We start from the raw sequence: 22,805 nt of genomic DNA, 5'->3' as shown, positions 1-22,805 counted from the left end.
GGTGGATCATACACACATTTTTAGACTCTCCCTTCTCGTGGACGTCGAGGTGGAGCTGTACCATGGCTCGCCAGAAGAGGGCAGTACAGCAAATGTTCCATCTGTGTGGGATAGAGTGTTTCCCCCCTCGCACGCGTGGCGTTTCTTTGGGTGCTAGAAGTTTCCCCCGACATGCAAACACACTATAATTGGCTGAAAACACCTTTACATATAGATGATTGCAGAGCTTGTGCAATTGTTGGTGCCGGCTCACCGCGTGGCTGCCTTGCCGCTTGTCTGTGGCTCCTAGCGCCCCGTTCTCTCTCGCATCACAAGGCCTTAGATGTGTTAGATGTGACCAGCTAGTAAATAACATATCCATGGAAACGTTGTAAAATATATTAATATTTCAGTGTCACATGCAGAGCTTCACGTGCAAAAAAAATCCTCCAAAAATACTTTCCGAGACGATGGCCCTGCTATCGATCGTAGTAGCTCTGTGCAACGAGAAAGATCGAGAGAGAGCAGCGCTTCCCAACCGGGGGTACGCGGACCCCTGGTGGTTTGCGAGGCTACTGCAGGCGGTGCGCTGCCAAAAGTTGAAAAATAATGTCACGTCCTCGCCGAGGAAATGTACAAATCTGTCTGTCGCCTGATGATGCTGGTTGTAATTAATGGCGAAACGTCGAACTGGAATTATAAATGCTGTTGGTTTGCTCTCCAGCACGCCGGTGTGCTGATTTTGTAATGAATTGGCACGTTTTGTTTACGTGACAAACCTTACTAATTGGCTGTGTTGGGAGGTGGCAGGTTTAACGACACGTTTATATTTACGCAATCTAACCCGAAACATCTTTTACGGATTGTGAAATGTATAATTACAAAAACATTCATATAGTTTATAAAAGCCCACTACTCTAATTTATTCTGCAAGTATGCTTATATCGCATTATTTTTATTTTTTTTTTATGTTTGGTCTGTGGCGCCCAGTGTGTGACGTGAACACGTTACACAACAGCCTAACATAACTTTTGTGTGGCAACTCTATAAAGCTGTCTTCACACAAAAGTGTCCGACTGGCTTCTGGCTACGCGTTGGCTCTGAGTACCCAGGACTGTCCCGACAAGGCACCGAAGTACATGATGCCTTTTTGCATAAGTTTGTGAAAGTGGATTTTCAAAGTGTCGAAGTGAACCGGATGTGGAATTCTATTTAAGGCTAAAACTGTCATCGCTCCAACCTGACATCCTGCCTTTAAAGTCAGCGAAACAGCGGCAGCCATCTCATTGAGTAAGTTACTCAATATAAACACGTTCTTGCACACGGACTGCTATGCTCCGCAAATACATTTGTTGAGGTAATGAATAACAATTTCACAATTTAAGGTGTGTGCATGACACATGATTACCGCCTGCATATATATTTTTCTTTATTACATTAGGTTTCCATATTTAGCGGAGTGTAAAAAAAACAACTAGTAGTAGCGTGTCGTGAAAGGTTGGGAACCCGCTGGTTTAGAGCACAATGCGTGTGTCCACTTTGGTCCCATGCGCTTCAAGGCCAGCAGGTGGCAGCACGACTCTGATGTTGGACGTCCGAATTGAGAAGACGCGGGGAGACAATTGCGGCACATTCACCACAGTCGTCGCGCGCGTCTCCAACTCGATACCGTTCACAGGCAGACGATCGCACACCCCGGGGTCGCACCTCGAACCCATTCACATCCTGGAGCGCATCTCAAACCTCCTCCCACGGGCTGCACCTCAGCTGACACACCGGGACACGCCGGGAATTTGTATCGCCTCCGAACACCGGCAACACGGGCACCCCTCCATTCCTCCTCCTGCGGAAAGTCTCGTGCCTGGTCCTGGACGGATGCGCGAACGATAACGAGCGCGTTCACCCTCATCCTGCCCCGTGCCGTCCCTCCTCTCCCCCCGTGTGCGCCGCCCGGTCGCAGAGAGCTGTGCGTCGGGCTGTTCAGCACGAGCTGGGGCAGCGCCCAACGCTGGCAGGAGTTTGAGCGCGAGTGCGAGTACCGGGAGCAGGAGGCGCCCATGAAGGGCTGCCTGGCCGACGTGCACGAGCCGTGCCAACTCGGCTGCAAGGACCTCTCCTACTGCACCAACTTCAATAACAGGTACGGGCCCCAGGTGACACCGCGGGTGCCGATGGCCACCCGTGGTCCCGCCCGTTGTCTGGGTCACCAATCGACGCATCCACCTTGCCGCCGACTCCCTCAGTCGTGGTGTCGTTACTGTTACTACTACTGCCTAAACTTTTTTACCCTGCAAGGCCACGCTGAGCCTCAAGACTCGTTTTGAGGTGGGCCCTGACAAAAAAAATGTTGCAGTAGGGTGGCGGCGATTGTTTACTTTGTGTTTCTCAAATCCACGTTTCCCAATGAAGTAATTTTTGTTGAGGCGTTTTCGAATAATGATTCAAGTTCGGCAAATGGCTCGCTCTCCTTCCGAGCGACAACGTGGGATCTGTAACGTCCGTTGCGATTGAAAACCTCTGCAACAAGTGGCGAAGGTGTGAACGCTCGGCCCTGTCCCCAATCGCCCGTGGCATCGTTTGTCAAATTGACGTAGGAGACCTTCAGTCACGTGTCTCTCTATCACCTGGGTTAACAGCGTCGCGTTCCTATGACTCGCCAATAGCGCCAAATGACTACTGCTGCTGGTGGTGCAATCGCCCGCACCACTGAGACAAATGGCTATGAGGGAGCATGGATACTTTGTTCTTGAGCAAGTGCTCGAAGCGGGCACCTGTTGAGGCTATCATGGCACACAACACCACCTCTGTTCTCCTTTGTCTCGTCAGTGCCGATGTTTACACACCACAGCAGGTTCCTATTCAAGGCTCAGGTGACCTAGGAGGAGCCCAGGACAGGTTCAGATATCACTTGTCAGTGTTATCATCAATGACAGGATCGGAAGGCAATATGTGAACGACGATGCTCCCGCTCCTCTACGCTTACGGTTGGCACGGCACACGAGGTGGTCTAGCGCCGGCAGCGCCGCGGTCGGCTGACCCAACCGAACGAATCCGTGCTCGCACGCGGTCTCACGCTCTCTCACTTGCTCTCTCACTTACTCTCTCACGCTCTCTCACTTGCTCTCTCACTTACTCTCTCACGCTCTCTCACGCTTTCTCAAGCCCTTTTGGCTAAGATCAAGTAGAGTTCTAGATTTGAAGTTTTCGTGACTGCAAGGATCCATACTCTTTGGTTCTTTCGGTAAAGTCACGTAGGTGAAAGAATAAATATAAAAAAATGTAGTTTATTTTATTTATTATTATTATCTTTTCACCTACGTGACTTTACCGAAAGAACCAAAGAGTATCAAGTGGAGTATCTGTTCTAATCAGCTTAATATCCCTCGCTCTCTCTCTCCCTCTCACTCCCTCTCTCACACTCTCTGTCACGCGGTCTCACACTCTCTCTCACGCTCGCTCTCTCTCACTCGCTCGTGTGCCGCCAGGCCCACGGAGCTGTTCCGCAGCTGCAACGCGCAAGCGGACCAGGGCGCGCTCAACGACATGCGCCTGTGGGAGCACGGCGCAATCAGCATGCCCTTCCTGAGCATCCCCGTGCGGGATGTGCGCCGCTGCCGGCCCGAGGCGTGGAAGGCGATCGCGTGCGTGCTGCAGGTCAAGCCGTGCCACGGCGCCACGCCCAGCCCCATCATCTGCAGGTGTGCCCCCCGCCAATGCCTGGGTTGCCACCTTGTCCCACATTGCCCCCACGATCGTCTGCTCTTTCTAAGAAGCCGTGTTGGGAAATCTGTGAGTCTTCCCGGCGCACTACAGTCCAGAGTTTTATGGCAGTGGTGTTATAATAATATGACACCACTCAAGACAATGCATCGATGTGTAGTTCACCCCTCTGCTGGTGTTGTGAGATATTCCATGATATGTCCCGGGTTTTTTGTCTTCGTGCCACCCATGCACGATTACCGGCGCGTCAACAACATTACTCTCCGATTGAACCAAAACAATGAGCTCATTGGATGGGCTCTGCCTCTCTGAGGCAGTTGCGTGGGCAGATTATTCCGGCTCTAGAAACCAAACACAATTACAGGGGTGCAGCCTCTTCCTATCACAACAACAACAATCGTTGCAGCAGAGCTCCGTTCTCTGGAAAGCTTCCATCCCTGCTGCCTACATCCCCACCACCCCTCCACCTCGACCAACTTGCCCCCCCCCCCCCCCACTGCCTCCCTCCCTCCCTTCGTGAAGCCCATCCCGGTGGTCTGACAAGTTCAGCGTGGGCGCAATGGTAATGCAAGTAGCACGTGCAGGGCAGCCCCACACCGGCGGGCGCTTGCACGCATTGTGCGCACGCGCACGCTCGTGTCCCCTGCCGCCTGCCCCGCCGAGCGGCTGCCTTGAGCCGCCGGCCGATGAGCAGGCGGAGAGGGGACACGAGGAGTCCACGGGCCCGTCGCGAGAAGCGGCTCGACGAGGAGGCGCCGCGTGCGGTTTGACTCCGCGAGGCCGCCCGCGCATGAGCTGGGCTCCTCGGGGGAACGACCCCCCCCCCCGCCGCCGTCTTCTCCCCCACCCTTAACACCGCCGGCTTCATGAATACTTAACGCTTGGCATTTTCACCAATGAACAAAAAAACTCCTCATTAATAATGCACAGAGTAAATATTACAATTTTTTGTGTGTGCCTTCCTTATTCCTATTGTTCTCCGCTAACCCCCACCCCACGGCTCTGCTCACCCACAGTCACCTCCCCCCTCGTAATCCCTCGTCTGGCCATTAATAATGCACTCTGTAAAGATCCGAGCAACTGTAATTTTTTTTGTATCAGTGGGTTTTTAGTTTTCTTTATTGTTTGGTAAAATTACTGGTAATTTCAACTCTTGGCTCCCCCTGTGGGCTTCCTCATCACCCCCCCCCCCACTCTCCCTCATCACTCCCCCTCGTCGACCCCCACTCCCCCTCATCGTCCTCCGCTCTCTCTCCCCCCCCCCCCCCCCACCTGTCCCCCTCATTAACCCTCCACTCTTCCTCATCGTCCCCCGCCCTGCGTGCGGTTGCTCTCCGCGTGGGCGCAGGTCGGACTGCGTGGACATCCTGCAGCAGTGCGGGGATAGCAGCCGCTTCTCCGAGGGCCAGACGGCGGAGGGGATCTGCGAGGCGCTGTCCCCCTCCGACGACGCGGACGCGTGCATCCCGCTCTCCCGCTACCTCGGTGGGCCCCGCAACCGACTCGCCGCCTCGCGCCCCGCGGTTCGCCCCCCGGGGTGATTTTTGAGAGATCGTCGTCAGAAAAGCGTCGAGCACTTGCGGCTGCGGCGACGGCGTTTGGTACGGCCTCTGGTCGTCACCGCGTGACCCGCTATTTCTGACGCGATTGGACGTTGCCATCCCAATTACACCGTGGGAGTGGAGCAACAATCAAATAATTCCTGATTTGGGCAACTAATTTCTTATTTTCTTTACACAGTCTTTAGAATTATAACCTTTATTTACACTGGAGAAATCCGATGAGCTATTCAGCTCTTTTTCAGAAGGAAAAACGTGGAGTGGGAACGAATTTCAATCTTATCTCTCCATAAAATCATTCCACACCGAGCGCACCACTTCCAGTGTGCCGCTCGTGATGGCTGTGGCCCACCAGTTGATGTGCCTCCCGCGGTGGACCAGCCACCTGGAAATATATCCGATGAGAAATTAAGCCCCGGCCACTGACATTTCGCCGGCAGCGATTGCCCCTGAAGTTGCACTCGGTGTGTCGTGGCGTCTCAGTTTCAGTTTTTAGTTTCGTTTCTTAGGTGTAGCCCTGTGAGCCATGCGGCTCTTGACTCGGGTGCAACCGCAACAAACAAAAACATGAACAAAGAACATCTTAAAGTGACTACGCGCAACAGGCCGCGATGGGGACTTCAAACCCCACAGCTGATCCCACTGGGGTGCATACCTGGCAACCCCTTCTCAGTGCTGCCTAGCTTATTGCAGGCCAATTCAGATCTTAGTGGTCACCCTCGTGCCCTTATAAATCTCGACGTTCATCCTGCAAAGTCCCATCGCAAAGGGAGAAACACAAACAAATAGACGACACAAAAAAACCCACATTTTTTTTGTGGCCCGTATTGAAACGGCTGTACGCCGTATGGACCTGAAAACTCAATTTCCCTGCACAAGAACACGCGGCATTATACACCGCGTGGGTTGACAGCTACTGGGGGGGGGGCGGCCGTCACAGACACGGCGCGTGACGTCGCGCGCCGTCTCCCTGGCAACGTGTACCCGGAGTAATATAATTATATACCCACGTCACGAACAGGTGCGCCGCGTTAGCTGTGGGCAAACATAACGAGTGGGGGGCGGGGGGGGGGCGGGGGGGGGGCGATCTGTCAATAGATAGCAGTCGACTCATCACACCCTGTGTGTAGAGTATACACAATGCACATTGCACACACGGAGGGCACAAAAGTTGGGGGCGGCGGGGGGGGTAGCTGTCCACCACCCCCACCGCTAAGCAAAGACAAAGATCCCCTGCATAGCCTTAACAGACGATTGGGGCAAGTACTGTGAGCGAGCACCTATGAAGGTGGGTGGCCAGCACCAATCCTGGCCTCGTTTGTCTCCCCGGTGCTGATGTTTAGACGCCACACCACGTACACATTGAAGGCTGCGTCGAACTAGGGGGAGGCCTAAGACCGGTTCAAATATTCTCCACTCCTATCGGTTGTGAACGGAAAATCGACCGCGGGTCGCTGGGTTCGTAACGCAGTGCACTAACAACCGCACAACCGCTCCCCCCGCTGCACACCCACACGCACGATACACACACACACGCGTGTGACACGTAAAGCGTTCACCTATAAACACAAGACAAAGATCCCCCGTACAGCCTTAACAGACTGTAGGTGCAAGTGCAGTTAGCGAGTACCTATGAAGGCCAGAACGGCACACGAGGGGTTGAGTGGCCAGCACCACACCCAACCGCCTTTGTCTCCCGAGTGGCGATGTTTACACACCGCACCAGGTACTAATTTGAGGCCGAGTCGACCTAGGGGGAGGCTAGGGACCGGTTCAGATAATCGTCACCGATGTTGGCCGTGAGCGGAAATCGACCTCGGGTCGCCAGGTTCGTAGCGCAGGGCGCTAACCGCTACACTACCGTACAACACGCACACGCTCACACACACACACGCTCACACGCACACACGCTCACACACACACGCTCACACACACACACACACGCTCACACACACACGCTCACACGCACACACGCTCACACACACACGCTCACACACACACGCCCTTTCCTAAGATGCAAGGCCGTAGCCATGGAGTCAACATTGGGGGGGACCAAATCTCCCTTGGGGGTCCCCCCCCCGGAAAAAATTATCTGAATTTTAAAACGAATTTCCTGCCATTTCCTGCCGAAAATATAAAAAAATTCACTAACACATAGGATGGACTTTTTATTAAGTTTTTACAATAATGTCTAATAGTGTATTGAATTACATTTCTGTTACGGGATTAATAAAGTACAACCATAACCACAATCATATAAACATAAATCTATTTTATAGCAATATATTGGCGGCATTTTGAGCATATTTGAATATTGGGGGGGGGATGTGTGTCCCCCCCAAATATATATTATAATTACGGCCTTGCTAAGATATCACTCTCCTGGTTGCCCTTGTGGATGGCCGTGCGGACAGGTGTCGGGGAGGTGGTGGTGGCGCTCCCGTGCGTGTGTTTGCCTGCGACACAGTAACGCTCGCTCCGATTACCGCGCCTCTCCGCGTGAGCCTCACCTCTTTGCACAAGCGGCTCAGGCCGGGGGTGCTGGTGGGGGGGGGACAGCAAACAGTGACATCTGGCGCCCTGCGCACTCGGAGAGCCATTTGTGCGATCCTCACGCAGGGCACACGACAGCACTCACTCGGGCCCTTTGTCAATCCACCGCTGGATGAGGGAACTCTCCACACCGTACGTACGGCTCGCTTTGGGGTTGATCCGTCGCACTTCGCACTGCTCAGTGCGGGGTTGGTGAGGTTGTGGCGGCATTGACCTCTGCTGCCCACAACGGCTGCCCAGCAACAGCAGCCTATAGCACCTGTTTAGAGTATTGTGGGCAGCCCCTCCAAGCACTCGCTCAAGCTTGCCGGGCTTCCACGTTCCGGGCGGTTTGGTCATTGGCTGCCCAAATGTTTAATTAATTCGTGGAGAATTTTGCTGCCACGTTGTGCCGCAAGTGGAGGCTGTGCACATCCATAATTGTGTGTGTGGATGTGTGTGGGTCACGCGTTGCTGCCGCCGCTACGTCTGTGCGTGGGTGTGCGTGCACGCGATTGCTAATATCGGGAGGACAGCGTAAACCGCGGTGCCCGGCTCTCTCCGCGACCTCCGTGTTTGTCAGGAAATGAGAGTTGAGCCGCGCGAGAGCCGGGCCGAGGCTGATGGGTGGAGAGCGTCACGCTAGGCATGCGGCGCTTAGCGTGGTGCTCACCACCACCACCGCGATCGGGACACGAAGGGGGGGGGGAGGGTATTGCCATGAGACGGAACGCGTTCCTGGCCCCATGCGTGTCTCCGAGTCAGCCCCTGGCTGCACATTTCTGTTTATTTGAACAAAATTCTCGGATAACAAAAATATTACTTTGATGATGATCATTTCGACTTGTAGCGTGCCGCTGTCGCACACCGTTCTCGCTCGCTCTCGATCAGAGATAGAGAGAACGACTCGGAGGCGCGTGAAGGATCCACAGACGAGCGGAAGGCAGCAGCTATACGGCTGACCCGGCACCAAAGATTGCCTGAGCTCTGTGGTTCTCTATATATTAAGATGGTGTGAGCCAATTAAAGAGTATTCACACGTGGGAGGAAACCGGAGCACCCAGAGAAAACCCACGTATGTGAGGGAGCAACACTCTATCCCACACAGATGGAACAGGTGGAGTCCATATTTTTGCCGTACCGCTTTCTGGCGAACCACCTCGACGCCCATGGGAATGGAGTTTCACGACATTTGCGTGGTGATCCGCCACAAGGATGGGTTGTTGTCCTCACCCCACACCTCTGATGTGCACGGTTGGCTACGTATGGCATGAAAGAAGTTCAACATACGTACACACGGGTATTTTTCCAGAGTCCGTTTTGTTAAATTTGCTATGTTATTTCCGCTTCGAAGGAGTTGGCGGCTCAGGGACTGATGGTTCGGGGCCGCCCAGGGATGGGGACAACAATGAGCTCGGTGGCTCCGACGAGGTGGTCCATCCGTGCAACCCCAGCCCCTGCCCCGGCAATCAGCTGTGCGAGGTCAACCGGCGGGGCTGCTCCCCCGGGGTCGACTGCCTGCCCTACGTGTGTGCACCCGGTGAGCCTCGCGCTCGCATCCACAGCCCAAGATCGCACTGCTCCACCCAGCAGTGCTGCCCCCTGTCACCTGCACTGCTCCACCTGCCACTGCCTCACCCTGCAGTGCTGCCCTCTGTAGCCTTCATTGCTCCATCCTTCATTGCTCCACCCAACACTGTTCCATCCTGCACTGCTCCACTTGGGCACTGCACCATCCTACAGTGCTGCCCTCTGTCGTTTACACTGCTTCACATTCCAGTGCTGCACCCTACACTGCTCCACCCGGCACTGCTCCACCCTACACTGCTCCCACCCTACATTGCTCCACCCTGCACCGCTCCACACTGCACTGCTACACCCTGCATTGATCCACACTGCACTGCCCCACCCTGCACTATTGCACACTGCAGTGCTGCCCTCTGTAGCCTGGCTGAGCTGTAGCCTCTCTATACCACTCTACCCGATAGCAATCCAGGCTGCACTACAGCTCTTTGTATATGATGTTCTTATGTATGTAGAGGGGGTGGAGCAGTGGCACAGTGGTTAGGACGCCACGCCATGCTCCTGGAAACCTGAATTAAATTACCGGAACGAATAATATCAGTGGCAGGTGCTATCTGAACTGGTCTGGGGACGCCCTCCCCTTATTAAGTTGCACCGACCAGCGTGGTGAAGTATTAAAACGATTAACTAATTTTAATTTAACCAGGTAAAGCCCACTCAGCTATAGAGCCCTTGTTCAGAAGCGACTTGGCCACAATTGATAGCTCAACGAAGTGGCTTCTTACGTGGCAATTTATAGTAGCCAAATACCCGAAACGCATCTTTGTAAATGTGGAGGGTAAAACTGGAGAAAAATCGATACGAACATGCAAACTCCAAATGCATAGGCGTCAGGGTTTGGATAAAACCCACGATCTCCTGTATACCAGGTGAGGTAGTTAACACCTCGCCACCGTGGCACCCTTGACTGGCACAGCTGTAAATTTAAATGTAATTAAACCGATACATGTGCATTCGTTATCACTTCTACTACTATTCTTATTACTACACTTGTTTACCCAGGGGAGCCTCACTGAGTCTCAAGTGTCTTGTCAGGAGGGTCCTGCCAGGTTTCACAGTAGGGAGACAATGCTGCCGCTATTTGTACCATCACAATCGAGTCATTCGCAGGCAACATCTCAGTGTTGGGGGTGTTTGCCCGACGGCGCCAGCGAGGGTTACGTTGGCCATAGTCTGATGGCGCCATCTCCGCTGTGTGACCGCGGGCCAGGCTGCAAGCTGGGCGAGGCGTCCGACTTCCTGGTGCGTCGCGGCAGCGTGGCGCGCGTGCCCGTGGCATCGGGCGAGGCCGGCTGCTACCGGCTGTGCGAGTGCGGGGAGGGCGGGCGTCTCGAGAACTGCAAGGAGATGCCGTGCATCGACAGCCAGCGCTCCTGCATCGTGGGCGGCAAGCGCGAGGGTAACGCCGCCGGGGGGAGCGCGCGCCGTGCGGGGGTGGGGGGCGGTAGAGCGAGCTTGACGGCGATGCGAGCTGTGTTCTTCAGTTCGTCGCACTTTGACGACAGCGACGTTCAGGTGCCCGGTACTTGGGGTAGGCGGCCAAGTCCCAACTGAGGCAACCCTGCGAGCGTGGTCTTGTTTAAAGTGGGGTGGAGCACGACCCGGTCAACAAACGTTAAACAATGTTAAGCGCTTAATAACAGGATGGGCAACGTTTTGAACTTCCTTTGTCTGTGGTGCATTCTGCTCCAGCTCTCACCCCGCTGTGTATACGCACAGAGGCTACAACGCCCATTGATAATTATTGGAATACATTTTATACATTGTGTTCAGTCCCCTCAAACTATCTGTCGCGGATAATATTTCAAATGAAGCTTGCAAGTGACTGAGCACATTTTGTCATGGTGATGAGCGTTCACGGAACTAGTCGACTCCGCTGGTGTCGCGCATCTTGCCGACATTCACCTGCGGGGGCCACGCCTCGAGCAGCCGCTCCAGCAGCTGCGGCCCAGCGGCCCTGCGGCTCGAGGTGGCGCGTGCGAGCTCCTGACAGTGGCCGTTGTGTATGCCGACCCCCCCCCCCTCCACCGTAGCCCACGGCAGCCACTTCCACGTGGACTGCAACGTGTGCGCATGCTACGCGGGGCGGCTCACCTGCTCGCAGCGGCAGTGCTTTGGCGTGGCGAGCAGCGAGGAGGACCGGCGGCGCTACACGGGTGCGCACGCACAAACAGGCGCGGGACGAACGAATGCGAACGCACGAACATGCACACATGCCCGGCGATTGCCGGTGTGGCATGCCTAGAAGCGCGGCCCTGAGCCGTGCTGGCCACCACAACGTGCACACGCAGAGCTCGATGAACGTTTACTTACAAAAATTACGAACCAAAATTGAAATTATTAAATAGAATGAATGTGAAATATGGATGTCAGTCGTTGCTCAGTAGAGGGGCTCCCTACAGCTCCCTCTCGTGGAAGTCCTTCTCCAGCAGGCTTTTGATATTGATGCTAAAGAGCTACAAATGAGTAGCATATGGCATTTTAATGGCACGTTTGGCTCACAAGTGCCAGCCTAAAACAAAACCCAAAAATAGCAAAATATTTTTCACCCACCACCCCACGAACAAAGATTGATATCTCCTATATAGCATTAACGGATAACAGCAAGGGCTGTTCGTGAGCATCAATGAAAGCCAGCACGGTACACACTGGGGTGGGTGTCCAGCATCATGCCCAGCCGGCTTTGTCTTCTCCATAGTGACAATTTTACATCACACCAAATACTCATCTGAGGCTGAGTCGTCCTAGGGGTGGCCCAGGAATGGTTCAGATAATCATTACTGATGTTGACCATGGGCTGAAATGGAACTTGGGTTATTGAGTTTGTAGCATAGCACGTTAACCGCTCACTACTGCTCCCCACTAAGATGCACACAAAGAACAAGACACGTGTATGTTTGCACTTCTGTGCGATGATTAGAGTATGGGTGAGTAGGTGTGTGCGTACGTGCAATATTGGCGCAGGGGGTAGCACACTGCGTAACATGCTCTGTCATCTGTGTTTGAATCCAGGCAATGGCTAATATTAGGAGTGGCAAGTGGCGTCTGAGCTCATCCCAGGCCTCCTCTAGGTCAAATCAGCCTCAGCTAATTTCCCGGTCTCGACGTCTGAACGAGCGATCCTTGCCTGCCGTTCTGCTGGCGCGTGTGTACGTGCGTCACGCAGGCCTGCCGTGTCACTGCGTCGACCAGTTCGTCCCCGTGTGCGCGGCGACGGGCCGCACGTTCCCCAGCGCGTGCGTGGCGCGCTGCGCGGGCCTGGTCGACAGCCAGTTCGAGTACGGGACCTGCGCCTCCCGTGACCCCTGCCTGGGCAACCCCTGCGGCTCCCGACAAAGGTGCGCACTCGCGACCCCGCCGAGCCGGGGCACGCCGGCCCGTCCAGAATGGGACCCTGAAATAACTAATCGAGATAACGCGTGTGTATACGTGTATGTGTGCGTGTGTATACGTGTATGTGTGTCTGTCCCGTGAACTCCTGCCAGTTAGCCATCAACCGCTTCACATGGTCTTGAAGTGCACCTAGTCTGGAACAAGCGCTGTGGTGATGTCACCGCCACTTAGTGGCAAATGGCGGCTGTTGTTGTTGTGCGCTGGTGGCATAGTGTGCAGCACAGATGGCGCATCTGCCAATCATCTCGGTTAACCCATAACACATTGGTCTGTCCACCATAACCTCATTCATAGTCCACCTAGCTTTGCACGAGTGCTCCGGTGATGTAACCATCACTTGCTGGTGACTGGCTGTCGTTGCTCGCACCGTGCGTGCGTGCGCGCTGCTTTGCGGCATTTGGCGTTCGAGGCAGGTGCATCCCGAGGCGGCGCGTCTGCTTGACCTCCCTGGAGCCGTTTGGCTGCAAGCAGTTTGAGTGCCTGCACGGGCAGCTGGCATGCGAGGCCGCCTCATCGGAGTCGGCGTGCGACACCGCCGACCCGGAGCACCCGTTGCTGTGCTCGCTGTACGGACGCGGGAAGACGCTGCCCTACGTCGGGCCCTGCCAGGTAAGCGCCCCGTCGTTGGCTCCTCTGGAAAAACAAGGGGGCACGAACGACGGCCATTGCTGTTGCGCTGCGCTGAGGGTCGGGGGTTCGTGCAGCCGTGCCGACTTGCATTGCTTCATTGAAGGGCCGTGTGCTAATAATCCCCCCAGACGGGGGATTATTAGCACGGTTGGCTACGTACAGTGCGGAAGAAGTTCAACATACACACATACATGGTCGTTTCACAAACGACTGATGGGCCTGCACACAATGAATGGCTAGATATTCGGGATTTAGAGACATTGTCTTCAGAGTTAAAGACGGCAATAGAGGCGTTATTTTGATTGTCAAGTGGAGTACATGGGCCTGGCCGTGACGTGGGCCTGGCCGTGGCATGTCGTCAGAAAGGACGACGGCCGGCAGTCAAGACTAAGGACGGAGTGGTGGCCAAAGGGGTGAACGCTGCTGAGTCTGTGTCCACCGTGGAGGAATGAAATCGGCTCATCTGTAGGTGCCAGATGGATTGTTACATCGAACAGAGCCGTGAGGGATGGCGAACGGCTCAGGGAGGCCTTACTCGCACTGAGAACAAAGGATTTTTATTGAACCCCGAGAAGCCCGTGGGCTGGGCAGTTCATTTGAAAGCCACGCACTCATTACACGGAGGCATTGCCAGTCGCTCATCTGTTACTGTTTACACCAATTGACCTTTGCCCTCTGGGTCTGGTTGAGATCGCGGGGCGGCGGGGCACGGAGCATAAAAAAGGCACCACCTCCGGGCCGGCCCCGCTGTACCCGCTGACGACACGTGTGCCGTGTTTGCTGTTGTGTTGGTGTGTGCACAGCTGCGGCGAGCTGCGAGTGTCATACCCGACAACACACCTGTCTCTCTCCACAGCGGGGGCTCGAGTTGCCAGTTCGTCATCGCAAGGCCTTTTGAGACTCGTTAAAAACAGAGCTTTGTGATATTATCTCCCTCTGTGACACCTTCAACTTGCGTGCGTCTGTTTGTTTTGGGTGTTTGTCTTCGTATTGAAATAAATATTACGTTACGTAACGCGATAGACCTCTGGTACTACGTCCTAAATTAGCATTTGATTTGAGCCACCCTGACCTCTCCGAAATTGGCCACTTCCACGCGTCTGCGTTAGCCACCATAGTACAACGTGACATTTTCAACCGAAACAAAAGAAACATGAAGCAGACGAGGTGGGGGGGGGGGGGGGGGCATTGTCTCGTAAATATGCGCCGCCTTAAATGATGTACGCAGCTGTCGGCGAGAGAAACCGCAGTGGTGGACAGGTGTGGCCGGGTATAATTCGTTTACGGGGGGGGGGGGAGGGGGAATTGTGATTCTTTTTAGGTCCCGAGCTCAGGTGAGGGTGGACACGGAAAATCTGCCCAGCCGCCGGTGCTCTCCAGATGCACTCCGTGGTGCTAAAAGTGCCACGGCCACGCTAATCGTCGATTCCCCCCCCACCCCCCCCCCCCCCCCCCACAAGCTCAGTTTTCTTTCCTCTGCCGTTCGCTCTCCCCTACCGGCGAATTCGCTCGGCCCAGAAGGAGCACGGGATGAACCGCGGCGGCCTAAAGTGCGGCAAAACAGACACCAATTAAGCATCTGCTCCTAGGGGGGGCTAATGGAGCCCAGATCAAATAATGCGAGGGCTGCGCGCGCGTGTCTGCTGTGGGCTGGCGGTCGCACGCGCAGGGCTGGCTCGCACGCGCGCAGGGCTGGCTCGCACGCGCGCAGGGCTGGCTCGCACACAAACCCTCAATCATTCAAACCCCCACCTGCACGACGACGCAATCAGCCAGTAAATATTTTATTGACGCACAAACATCCGAGATAATTTTCAGGTCAAATGCCCTAGGATTCTACTACTTTATCCCACTTTTGGGCGCATCCGTCAGGAAAAAAAGATTTCCTTCTCTTGGGATGGGCTCCGCTGGCATTGGTTGTGCCGTGCGGTTTGGCATGGAGTAACATGTGCCTGTGTGTGATTCCGCACAAACGACGCGGCTGCTGTTTTTTTTTACTGGTTTTTTTCCCCCTACATTTTTATTCCAATTGTGCTTTAGGTATATTTCTCAGGGGCAGTGCAAGCCATAATGTTATGGATTGGCCCACGGAAGCAGATACCACAGAGCTAACCTCTGAAGTCACTTCCAGTCACTACTGGTTCATTCAAAGGCAGGCCATACTGTGCCATCCACTGCGCCACAGAGAGTAATGTCTGTAATTCTTGGAGATAATTTTTTTTTCCAAATTCGGTACAGGACCACACTTAAAGCAACGGCTGTTGTGCAGTCATTGGTGACGGCGCTGAGACAATCAACTCACCACGCTTGAGGACATCTGGTCAATTCTCGTGCGGCGGCTGCCCAGATTAAAACGCAGGATCTGAGCGCTCTGACCTCTAACCCTCCAGGCGACCGCTCGATCCTGCCGCGCTGGTTCATTATTAATAATACGAGAGCCGCTTCTTTGGCGTCCCATCGCAGCGGTTCACAGGCGCGTTCACTCTCCACAGAGGGCGTGCAGGCTGCCCGGCCAGTCGGTGTGCGGGCACGACGGGGAGACGTACGCCAGCGTGTGCGCCGCCCACTCGGCTCGCGTGGCCGTCGACTACGTGGGGCCCTGTCGAGCCGTGGGGCTCCTCCCACGGCACGGCGCCGCCACTCCCGAGTGCGACCCCGTGACCTGCCCACCGCTTCCCGTCGCCGGCTGCCAGCCCGTCACCCCGCCAGGTGGGCCGGGCCCGTCGGCACAAAGCCTGCGCGCGGTCACTCGATCGCTGGCCGTGACACCCGTCCCGATGTTTCATTAATCATGCGCGGAGGCCATTGTCAGCAACCGGCTCCTCAGCCTTCCCACTCCTCCTCCTCCTCCAGAGGGCCCGCGGTGTGTAAATTATGAATTATGAAAAGCACTGTTCAATATTGTATCCTGCCTGTAAGGTGAACACTTCAGGTAATGGAAGTCGCGCCACGAAAACAGTTTCTCTTGTTCCATGGATCTATTCCTTTGGTATGTACCTCGAGCTGTTGAACACATAATTACGGCCCTCTTTTGACAACACCGCAGCATCACTCGCATGCGTTTTAATAGATGCAGCGGTGTTGTAAGGACGCTGTGATGGGGCGAACGTCTGGGACTTTTTAAGCGCTCTCTCTCATTAACCAAGCTTGAAACTCATGTCAGCCAGCCCAGGGCACGCAGCCCGAGTGCATTAACTGATCGTCTTCTAAAACACGTGAACCGTTTGTTTTATTGAGTTGCTTTGAGACCGGTTCTGGAGAAACCACCATTGGTAAGGATCTGAGAATGCTGTCACCACACACGGGGCTCGCTCTCCGCATCGTCCCCGCCGCCCACCTGTGTGGACAAACGCGGGGCCAGGCTCACCCTCCTGACCTGTGCCCGTGCCGCCAGGTGCTTGCTGCCCGCTGTGTGCCGGCATGCTGAGGATCCTGTGGAGCATGGAGCAGCTGGACATGCTGGCAAGGGTAGGCGCTATCATCGGCACTCACGAACACCCGTCACCATCGCAGTGATCCACGTCTGCAACAAGCACAATACGTGTATTATGTAATCATCATCATCATCTACAGCCTTGATATATTAATTGCTGGATGTCCCCAAGCCATCCCATCTCTCACTGTCCCGCAATTTCACAATCCACCTGGCCAGCTGCGCAGGAGCTGACATTGTCGCTCCTTCTGTGCGAGTTTCCTCTCTTGGCTTCCGCCCTGCCGTAGCCTTGCCCACCGGCCGTGACCTATCTTGGTGACGTGTCCTGCCCGAGCCCACCTTTTTCAAGGCACCACGGTGGCGAGATATTGAATACCTCACCTAGTATACAGGAGGTTGTGGGTTGGATCCCGACCCTGACGCATGCATATTTGGAGTGTGCATGTTCTCCGCGTGGTCGCGTGGATTCTTCTCCGAGTATTTGGCTGCTATACATTTTTCACGTAATAAACCGCTTCACTGGGCTATCATTTGTGACCAGGTTGCTTCTGAAAAAGCTATATAGCTCAGTGGGCCTTTCCTGGTAAAATAAAAAAAATTGTTTAGTTAAAATAATTGAGTTCAAAACGTATGATGTAAACATGTCTGAGACGATACCTACGTTTACACTTAAAAAAAAGTTTTATCAGCGACAACATTTTTGACAGTGTATCCTTTAAAATGTTGGCAAGGCCAGAGTCAGCGAATCGCCAGGGTGGTGAGGTTTTGAGACATCTTGTCGACTTGTGAACCTGGCTCGTCGGTGGCGTCCCGCGGCTAGCGTGGAGGCCCTGGTGCAAAGAATCCAACGGAGCCCCTGTCCAGTTCCCTCCGTTCTTCGTAGCCCGGCACCTGGGCCCTTCCGGCCTGTGGGCCCCGGTGCAGTCGTACCGCCTGCACGCTCCACAGCTACCGGCCGCGACCCACGCATTTCCCTTATGCAGTCACGCGCCCGAGCGAGCGTCGTGCCAGCGGCGAGACGTGACGTCGGGACGCCATGGCATTGTCGTCCTGCGCGTGACCCGGCAGGTGTCAGGAAGGGGCGCCATCAGTCAGCAGGACGTCGTCACCTGCCCTGCGCAGCCACGTCTCGGTGCCGCAGTGCGATGCCTTTGGCTTCCTGAGCATCGAGAACGACCTCGTGCTGCTGGTGCTGCCCGTCGACCAGCAGCCCACTGCGCTGCAGGTGCGTCTGTGTGTGTCTGCGTCTGTGGGGGAGCAGTGGCACAGCAGTTAGCGCACTGTGCTCTCTAACCCGGAGGCCCGAGTTCGATTGCCAATAATGGCCGATAATGGTGGCGAATGTTTGAACCGGTCATGGTCCTTCCCTAGGTCATCTGAGCCTTAAATTAACACTCTCATCCTGTGTTCTTGGAATCTGGTGGGGTGTGTAAATATCACCACTCCGGGATTCAAAGGTGGTCGGACGTCACCTTGTCTTGTGAGGCAGTGGTTAGAACACTGGTCTACTAAGCTAGCACACAGTTTTATGCCCAGACGTGGCTAACATCAGTTGGAACATGGTGTCTAAACTTGTCTTGGGCCTTCTCTAGGTCAACTCAGTTTACATGCTATACTGCTTAACCATCAGCACTGTCAAGACAAATGTGGTTATTTTAGGTGCTTGCCACATCACCGCCCCATTGTATGCCATGGTGGCCTTAATAGGTGCTCACTAACATCACTTACCTCAATAGTCTGTGTGTGGACCTGCCTACATTTGACCACAAGTTATTTTCCAAAGCTTTAATAATTTCCAAAGTTGCCCATCACTGACCATTCATGATACTAATAATAATAATTCGATCCCTTAGTCAATCCACTGCTGGATGAGACCTCTTTTCCTAAGCACATTGGCCAGTGTAGGTTGGTGAAGGGCACTGGACTGGTTCAGATGCCACTCACCACTGCTGTTTGCCATGTTCAGGAATCAGGCTCATGTCACCGGGTTCAGAGTTTAGTGCATGAACCACTTTGCCACGACTGCCGCCCGTTCATTGCCATGGTTAAAATATGGGCACAAAAAACCCGGGAGCATAAATTATTCAGGATGTAAAGCAACGATCAACACTCGCGTTGTTATTTAAATGTATTCCATGACATGCTCGCATTCATCACATTGCTGCATAAACATGGGAATCAAATCTAGGACTGTCTGAGTACATGGAATGCATATTTGGCTGGGATTCATATTGACAATGAAGTGTGGTCCGTTCACACCTGAGATCTGATTTATCCGTCAGCGGCCTAGCTGTCAAATGTGCAGGGCAATGCAACTGCATGAGGGCCCACGGGGGCTGAGGGGCCCAGCTGCTGGGCTACGCAGAGGGTTGGGCAAAATTGGACAAGGGGGGTCGCATTTCGTTCATCTTTGTGCCACGGTACAAACCGGCGGTGGCGATGGTGGCTGCCGTGAATGAACGCCGATGGAACGCCGTGCCCATCACTCGCGCGCAGATCGAGGCGTGCAGCAAGGAGGCGGAGAAGATCGGAGCGCTCGTCAACTCGGGCAGCCCCGTGCTCGTGTCGCACACGCCGCTCTCGGCGCTCCTCGCCGCCCAGGTCCTCGTCTCCACGGGCTGCCCCTCCGCCGCTCCTCCGCGCACGCTCCCCCCGGGCCGGCCCACCCTCCTGCTGGCCGCCCTGCTGCTGGCGGCGGCGCTCCGGCTCGTCGCACCGCCGTGAGAGCGCGGGGAACCCGGGGCCGCGAAGGGAGCGACGTGGGAGCGGAGGGAGCGGTGTGGGAGCGGAGGGAGCGGGAACCGCGAAGCACTGTTACTCGGTCTCAGGGAGTTGTGCACGGTGGGGGGGAGTGGGGGAGTGGGGGGGAGTGCGGGGCCAGCGACAGCGTCGTCCTCGGGAGCGGAGTCGCGCCGTCGTCCTCGGTCGCAAGTGTCCGCCCGTGCAGGAGCGCCGTCTCACGGGGCGAGGTGTGGCCCGGTGACGCCACGCGCCGTGAGCGGGCGTCGCCTCGCGTGACCCCGAGAAGATGAACCAAATGGACGACGCGTAATCCTTCGCACTGTTCATTGCCACCGGACTCGGGGCTTCGCACAGCGTCGGAGGCTCCGCAGCCGATGTCCGGATGTGCCGCCCTCGAGGGGGAACCCCGTCGGGTCACGCGCACGGGGACGTGGCCTGTGGTGCTCTCCCCCTGACGTCATCCGCCTGGGTTGCTTTTGCCCGGCGGGGTCAGGGGTCCCCCGCGGAATCGCCGCCGGGGCGGTCACAGGCGGTCGCGGGCATTCCCATTGTTTAAAAAAACGCAACGCGGCCACGGCGTCTCTGCCGTGGGAGCGTCATCAACGCTCTGATCGAGACGGCTGTCTCGTGGATCCCTGCCACCTGTCGCGCGGCGTCGCTGTCCCCAGCCTGAGCACTCGGCGGTGGAAGGAATTGTGTGCCAAATGATTTTCCTGTTTTTCGTGTGAATGCCCGTCTCGTGTGAGTGAGGTGAGCCCGTGCGATGTGTTTATTTTAAAGGACGCTCTATTTTTGTAAGACGCACGTAATGGCCTTGGCTCTGAGGCAGCGGCGGTGGCACGCACCGTGACCCCGGCCTGGATGCATCGTGGCTTTCACATCCTCAGTGCTTTACCGTGCTGTTGTTGTTGGGTGAGAGACACGTGTAAAGGAGTATTTTTAAATACCAAACAAAAAGATAATCTAATATTTTAAGTATTTTATTTCTATATTAGACGTGTACATTACATGGTCCGTCGTGAGAAGAGAGCGAGGCTGAGACGCAAACTCTATGCACAAGGTGTAGACGCCTTCCCTTTGCTCCGCGCCACAGAATCCCGTTCGCTAACTCCACTCCTTCCCTTAACTGCCGAGTAGAGAGGGGGAGACGGGCTCCCATCCCACACTGACGGAGCCCCATCGCACGGGCCACAGAAGCTGGCATCCTTTCAGTGGCAGATCGTAGCCGGCATGGGCCCACCCCCGAAACGCGGCCTTCCCCCCTTTCCAATGTCCCACATCTTCGACTCAATAGCTACACAATGGGCGATCCGGTGGGGGGTCGCGTGTATTCCGCCCAGGATGGAAAGTCGCACCCCGTCAGGTTTGGTGGACGGAGGCGGCTGGGCAGATGCAAGGGGAAGGCGAGCACAGGGTCATGACAATTGGGAGCTGCTGGTGCGGAGCGGTGCCCGCCCGCACCGCTAGCTCCTGTGTCTGCATTGTGCAAGTGCCGTGTTCGTCCCGTGTGTGTGTGTACCTGCACGCGTGCGCGTGTGTTAGCCATCGCGTGTTCATTGTGAGGAACAATCATGCGTGTGTGTATTTATCCGCCTTTCGGCAAGGGGCGAGGTGCCTCCTGCCTCCACCCCCACTACCCCCACGGGGCTGTGGGTACGGCGTTCCGGGTCAAGGTCACCCTAACCCCTGACTGACCCATTGTGGAGTCGGGGTCACGGAGGAAAGATGCGCGACAGGAACACCGACAAGAGCAGGACGGGCGCTGGACGACACCTGTCGTAGTGTGCGTGTGCTTTGCGGGGTGTGTCTGTGTGTCAGTGTGTAGGCCTGTGTGTGTGAGAACCTTATTATGAATGTGTGTGTGTTTGTACGTGGGATGCGGTGGCCCAGTGGTTAGCGCGTTGTGCTACGAACCTGTCGACCCAAGTTCAATTCCTGCTCACGGCCTACACCAGTGACGATTATTTGAACCAGTCCTGGGCCTCCCCTAGGTTGAGCCAGCCTCAAATGAGTACCTGGTGTGGTGTGTAAACATTGCCACAAAAGCGGCCAGGCGTTGGGCTGGCCACACACCCCCTCATGTGCCGTGCCGGCCTTCATTGGTGGTCGCTAAAAGCACTTGCCCCTAAAGTCTGTCAAGGCTACACTGGGGATCTTTGTCTTTTGTAAGTGGGTCGCAGGAGTGTAGAGGTTTGCGCACTGTGCTACGAACCCGGAGATTTGAGTTCGATCCGACTCGCTGCCGACACCAGTGACGATTATGTGAACCGATAATTGGTCTCCCCTAGGTCGACTCAGACTTAAATGAGTATCTGACGCGCTGTGTAAACATCACCCGTAGGGAGACAAAGGCGGCCGGGCGTGGTGCTGGCCACCCACCCCCTCGTGAGCCATGTCGGTCTGCATAGGTGCTCGCTAACAGCACTTGCCCCAACAGTCTGTTAAGGCTACATATGCCTGTGTGTGCGTGTGTGCGTGGGAGTTAGTGTTTTGCGTGTGTGCATGGGTCTGCGTGTGTGTGCGCGTGAGTCTGCGTGTGTGTGCGTGAGTCCACACGTACACGCGCGTCCAGGCTGCGCAGTTCTAGCAGAGAGGGACCAGACCCGGAACGCGTCTCGAGGCGCCTCGCCCTGCCCCTCGTCGTCAGTATTAAACTGTCAGGGAGTCCCAATGGTTATTCCGACAACCTACCACGTTGTGTATCACGTTGTGTATCGTATATATATATATTTTCTATCCGAGTTCTATTTAAAACAAAAAAGTGTTACTTTACATTTCCCGGTCTCGTCTCGCCGCAGCGATGCTGATTAGGCCTGGGTACGCTTTGATGATGATGATAATAATCTCCTGTAATTGGATTTCACATTTGCACAATAAAATGTACACACATTTATCTTTCTCTTCTGCCTCCATTGGCAATCGCCCTTTTCTCGCGGCCTCGTCCCCGACGTCGCGAATACAGTCGCGACTCTGCCGTGCGTGCACGATCGGCGACTGTGCTCACGAGTTTTTTGTTCGCGATTAATGACGATTACGGTGATGGTGATGATCCGCCGTTAAGTCTCCGAATCAACGCAGAGCAAGCACGGATCGCGCCGTCCGGCTGATGTTGCCCATCACGGGATGATGGCGTATTGCGCCGTGAATGCGTGGTCTGTCACTGGGAGGGTGGCTGCTCTTTCACTGCGGTGGAGGAAGGCTGGAACGCTGTGGTTCTGTTGCGGCTGTTACGC

General features: G+C 55.2%; 1 protein-coding gene across 1 annotated transcript in view; it reads left to right on the top strand.

The window, feature by feature from the left end:
• LOC133344724 (reversion-inducing cysteine-rich protein with Kazal motifs-like) overlaps positions 1-19,676 on the top strand; it is a 46,514-nt gene extending 26,838 nt beyond the window's left edge. Inside the window, 13 exon segments of the mRNA XM_061554822.1 lie at positions 1,940-2,119; positions 3,465-3,677; positions 5,048-5,184; positions 9,145-9,330; positions 10,585-10,773; positions 11,408-11,530; positions 12,541-12,712; positions 13,181-13,376; positions 15,890-16,106; positions 16,792-16,865; positions 17,899-17,937; positions 17,939-18,055; positions 19,327-19,676. Coding sequence (XP_061410806.1) covers positions 1,940-2,119; positions 3,465-3,677; positions 5,048-5,184; positions 9,145-9,330; positions 10,585-10,773; positions 11,408-11,530; positions 12,541-12,712; positions 13,181-13,376; positions 15,890-16,106; positions 16,792-16,865; positions 17,899-17,937; positions 17,939-18,055; positions 19,327-19,554 — 2,071 coding nt within the window. The 3' untranslated portion in view covers positions 19,555-19,676.
• Positions 19,677-22,805: the final 3,129 nt, after the last annotated feature.

Source organism: Lethenteron reissneri, chromosome 20 (assembly GCF_015708825.2).
Source record: "Lethenteron reissneri isolate LAM-NWPU_2019-01 chromosome 20, ASM1570882v1, whole genome shotgun sequence".
In the NCBI taxonomy this organism is placed as follows: Eukaryota; Metazoa; Chordata; class Hyperoartia; order Petromyzontiformes; family Petromyzontidae; genus Lethenteron; species Lethenteron reissneri.
The sequence above is the reverse complement of the archived record's forward strand: the minus strand, read 5'-3'. Positions and strand labels throughout refer to the sequence as shown.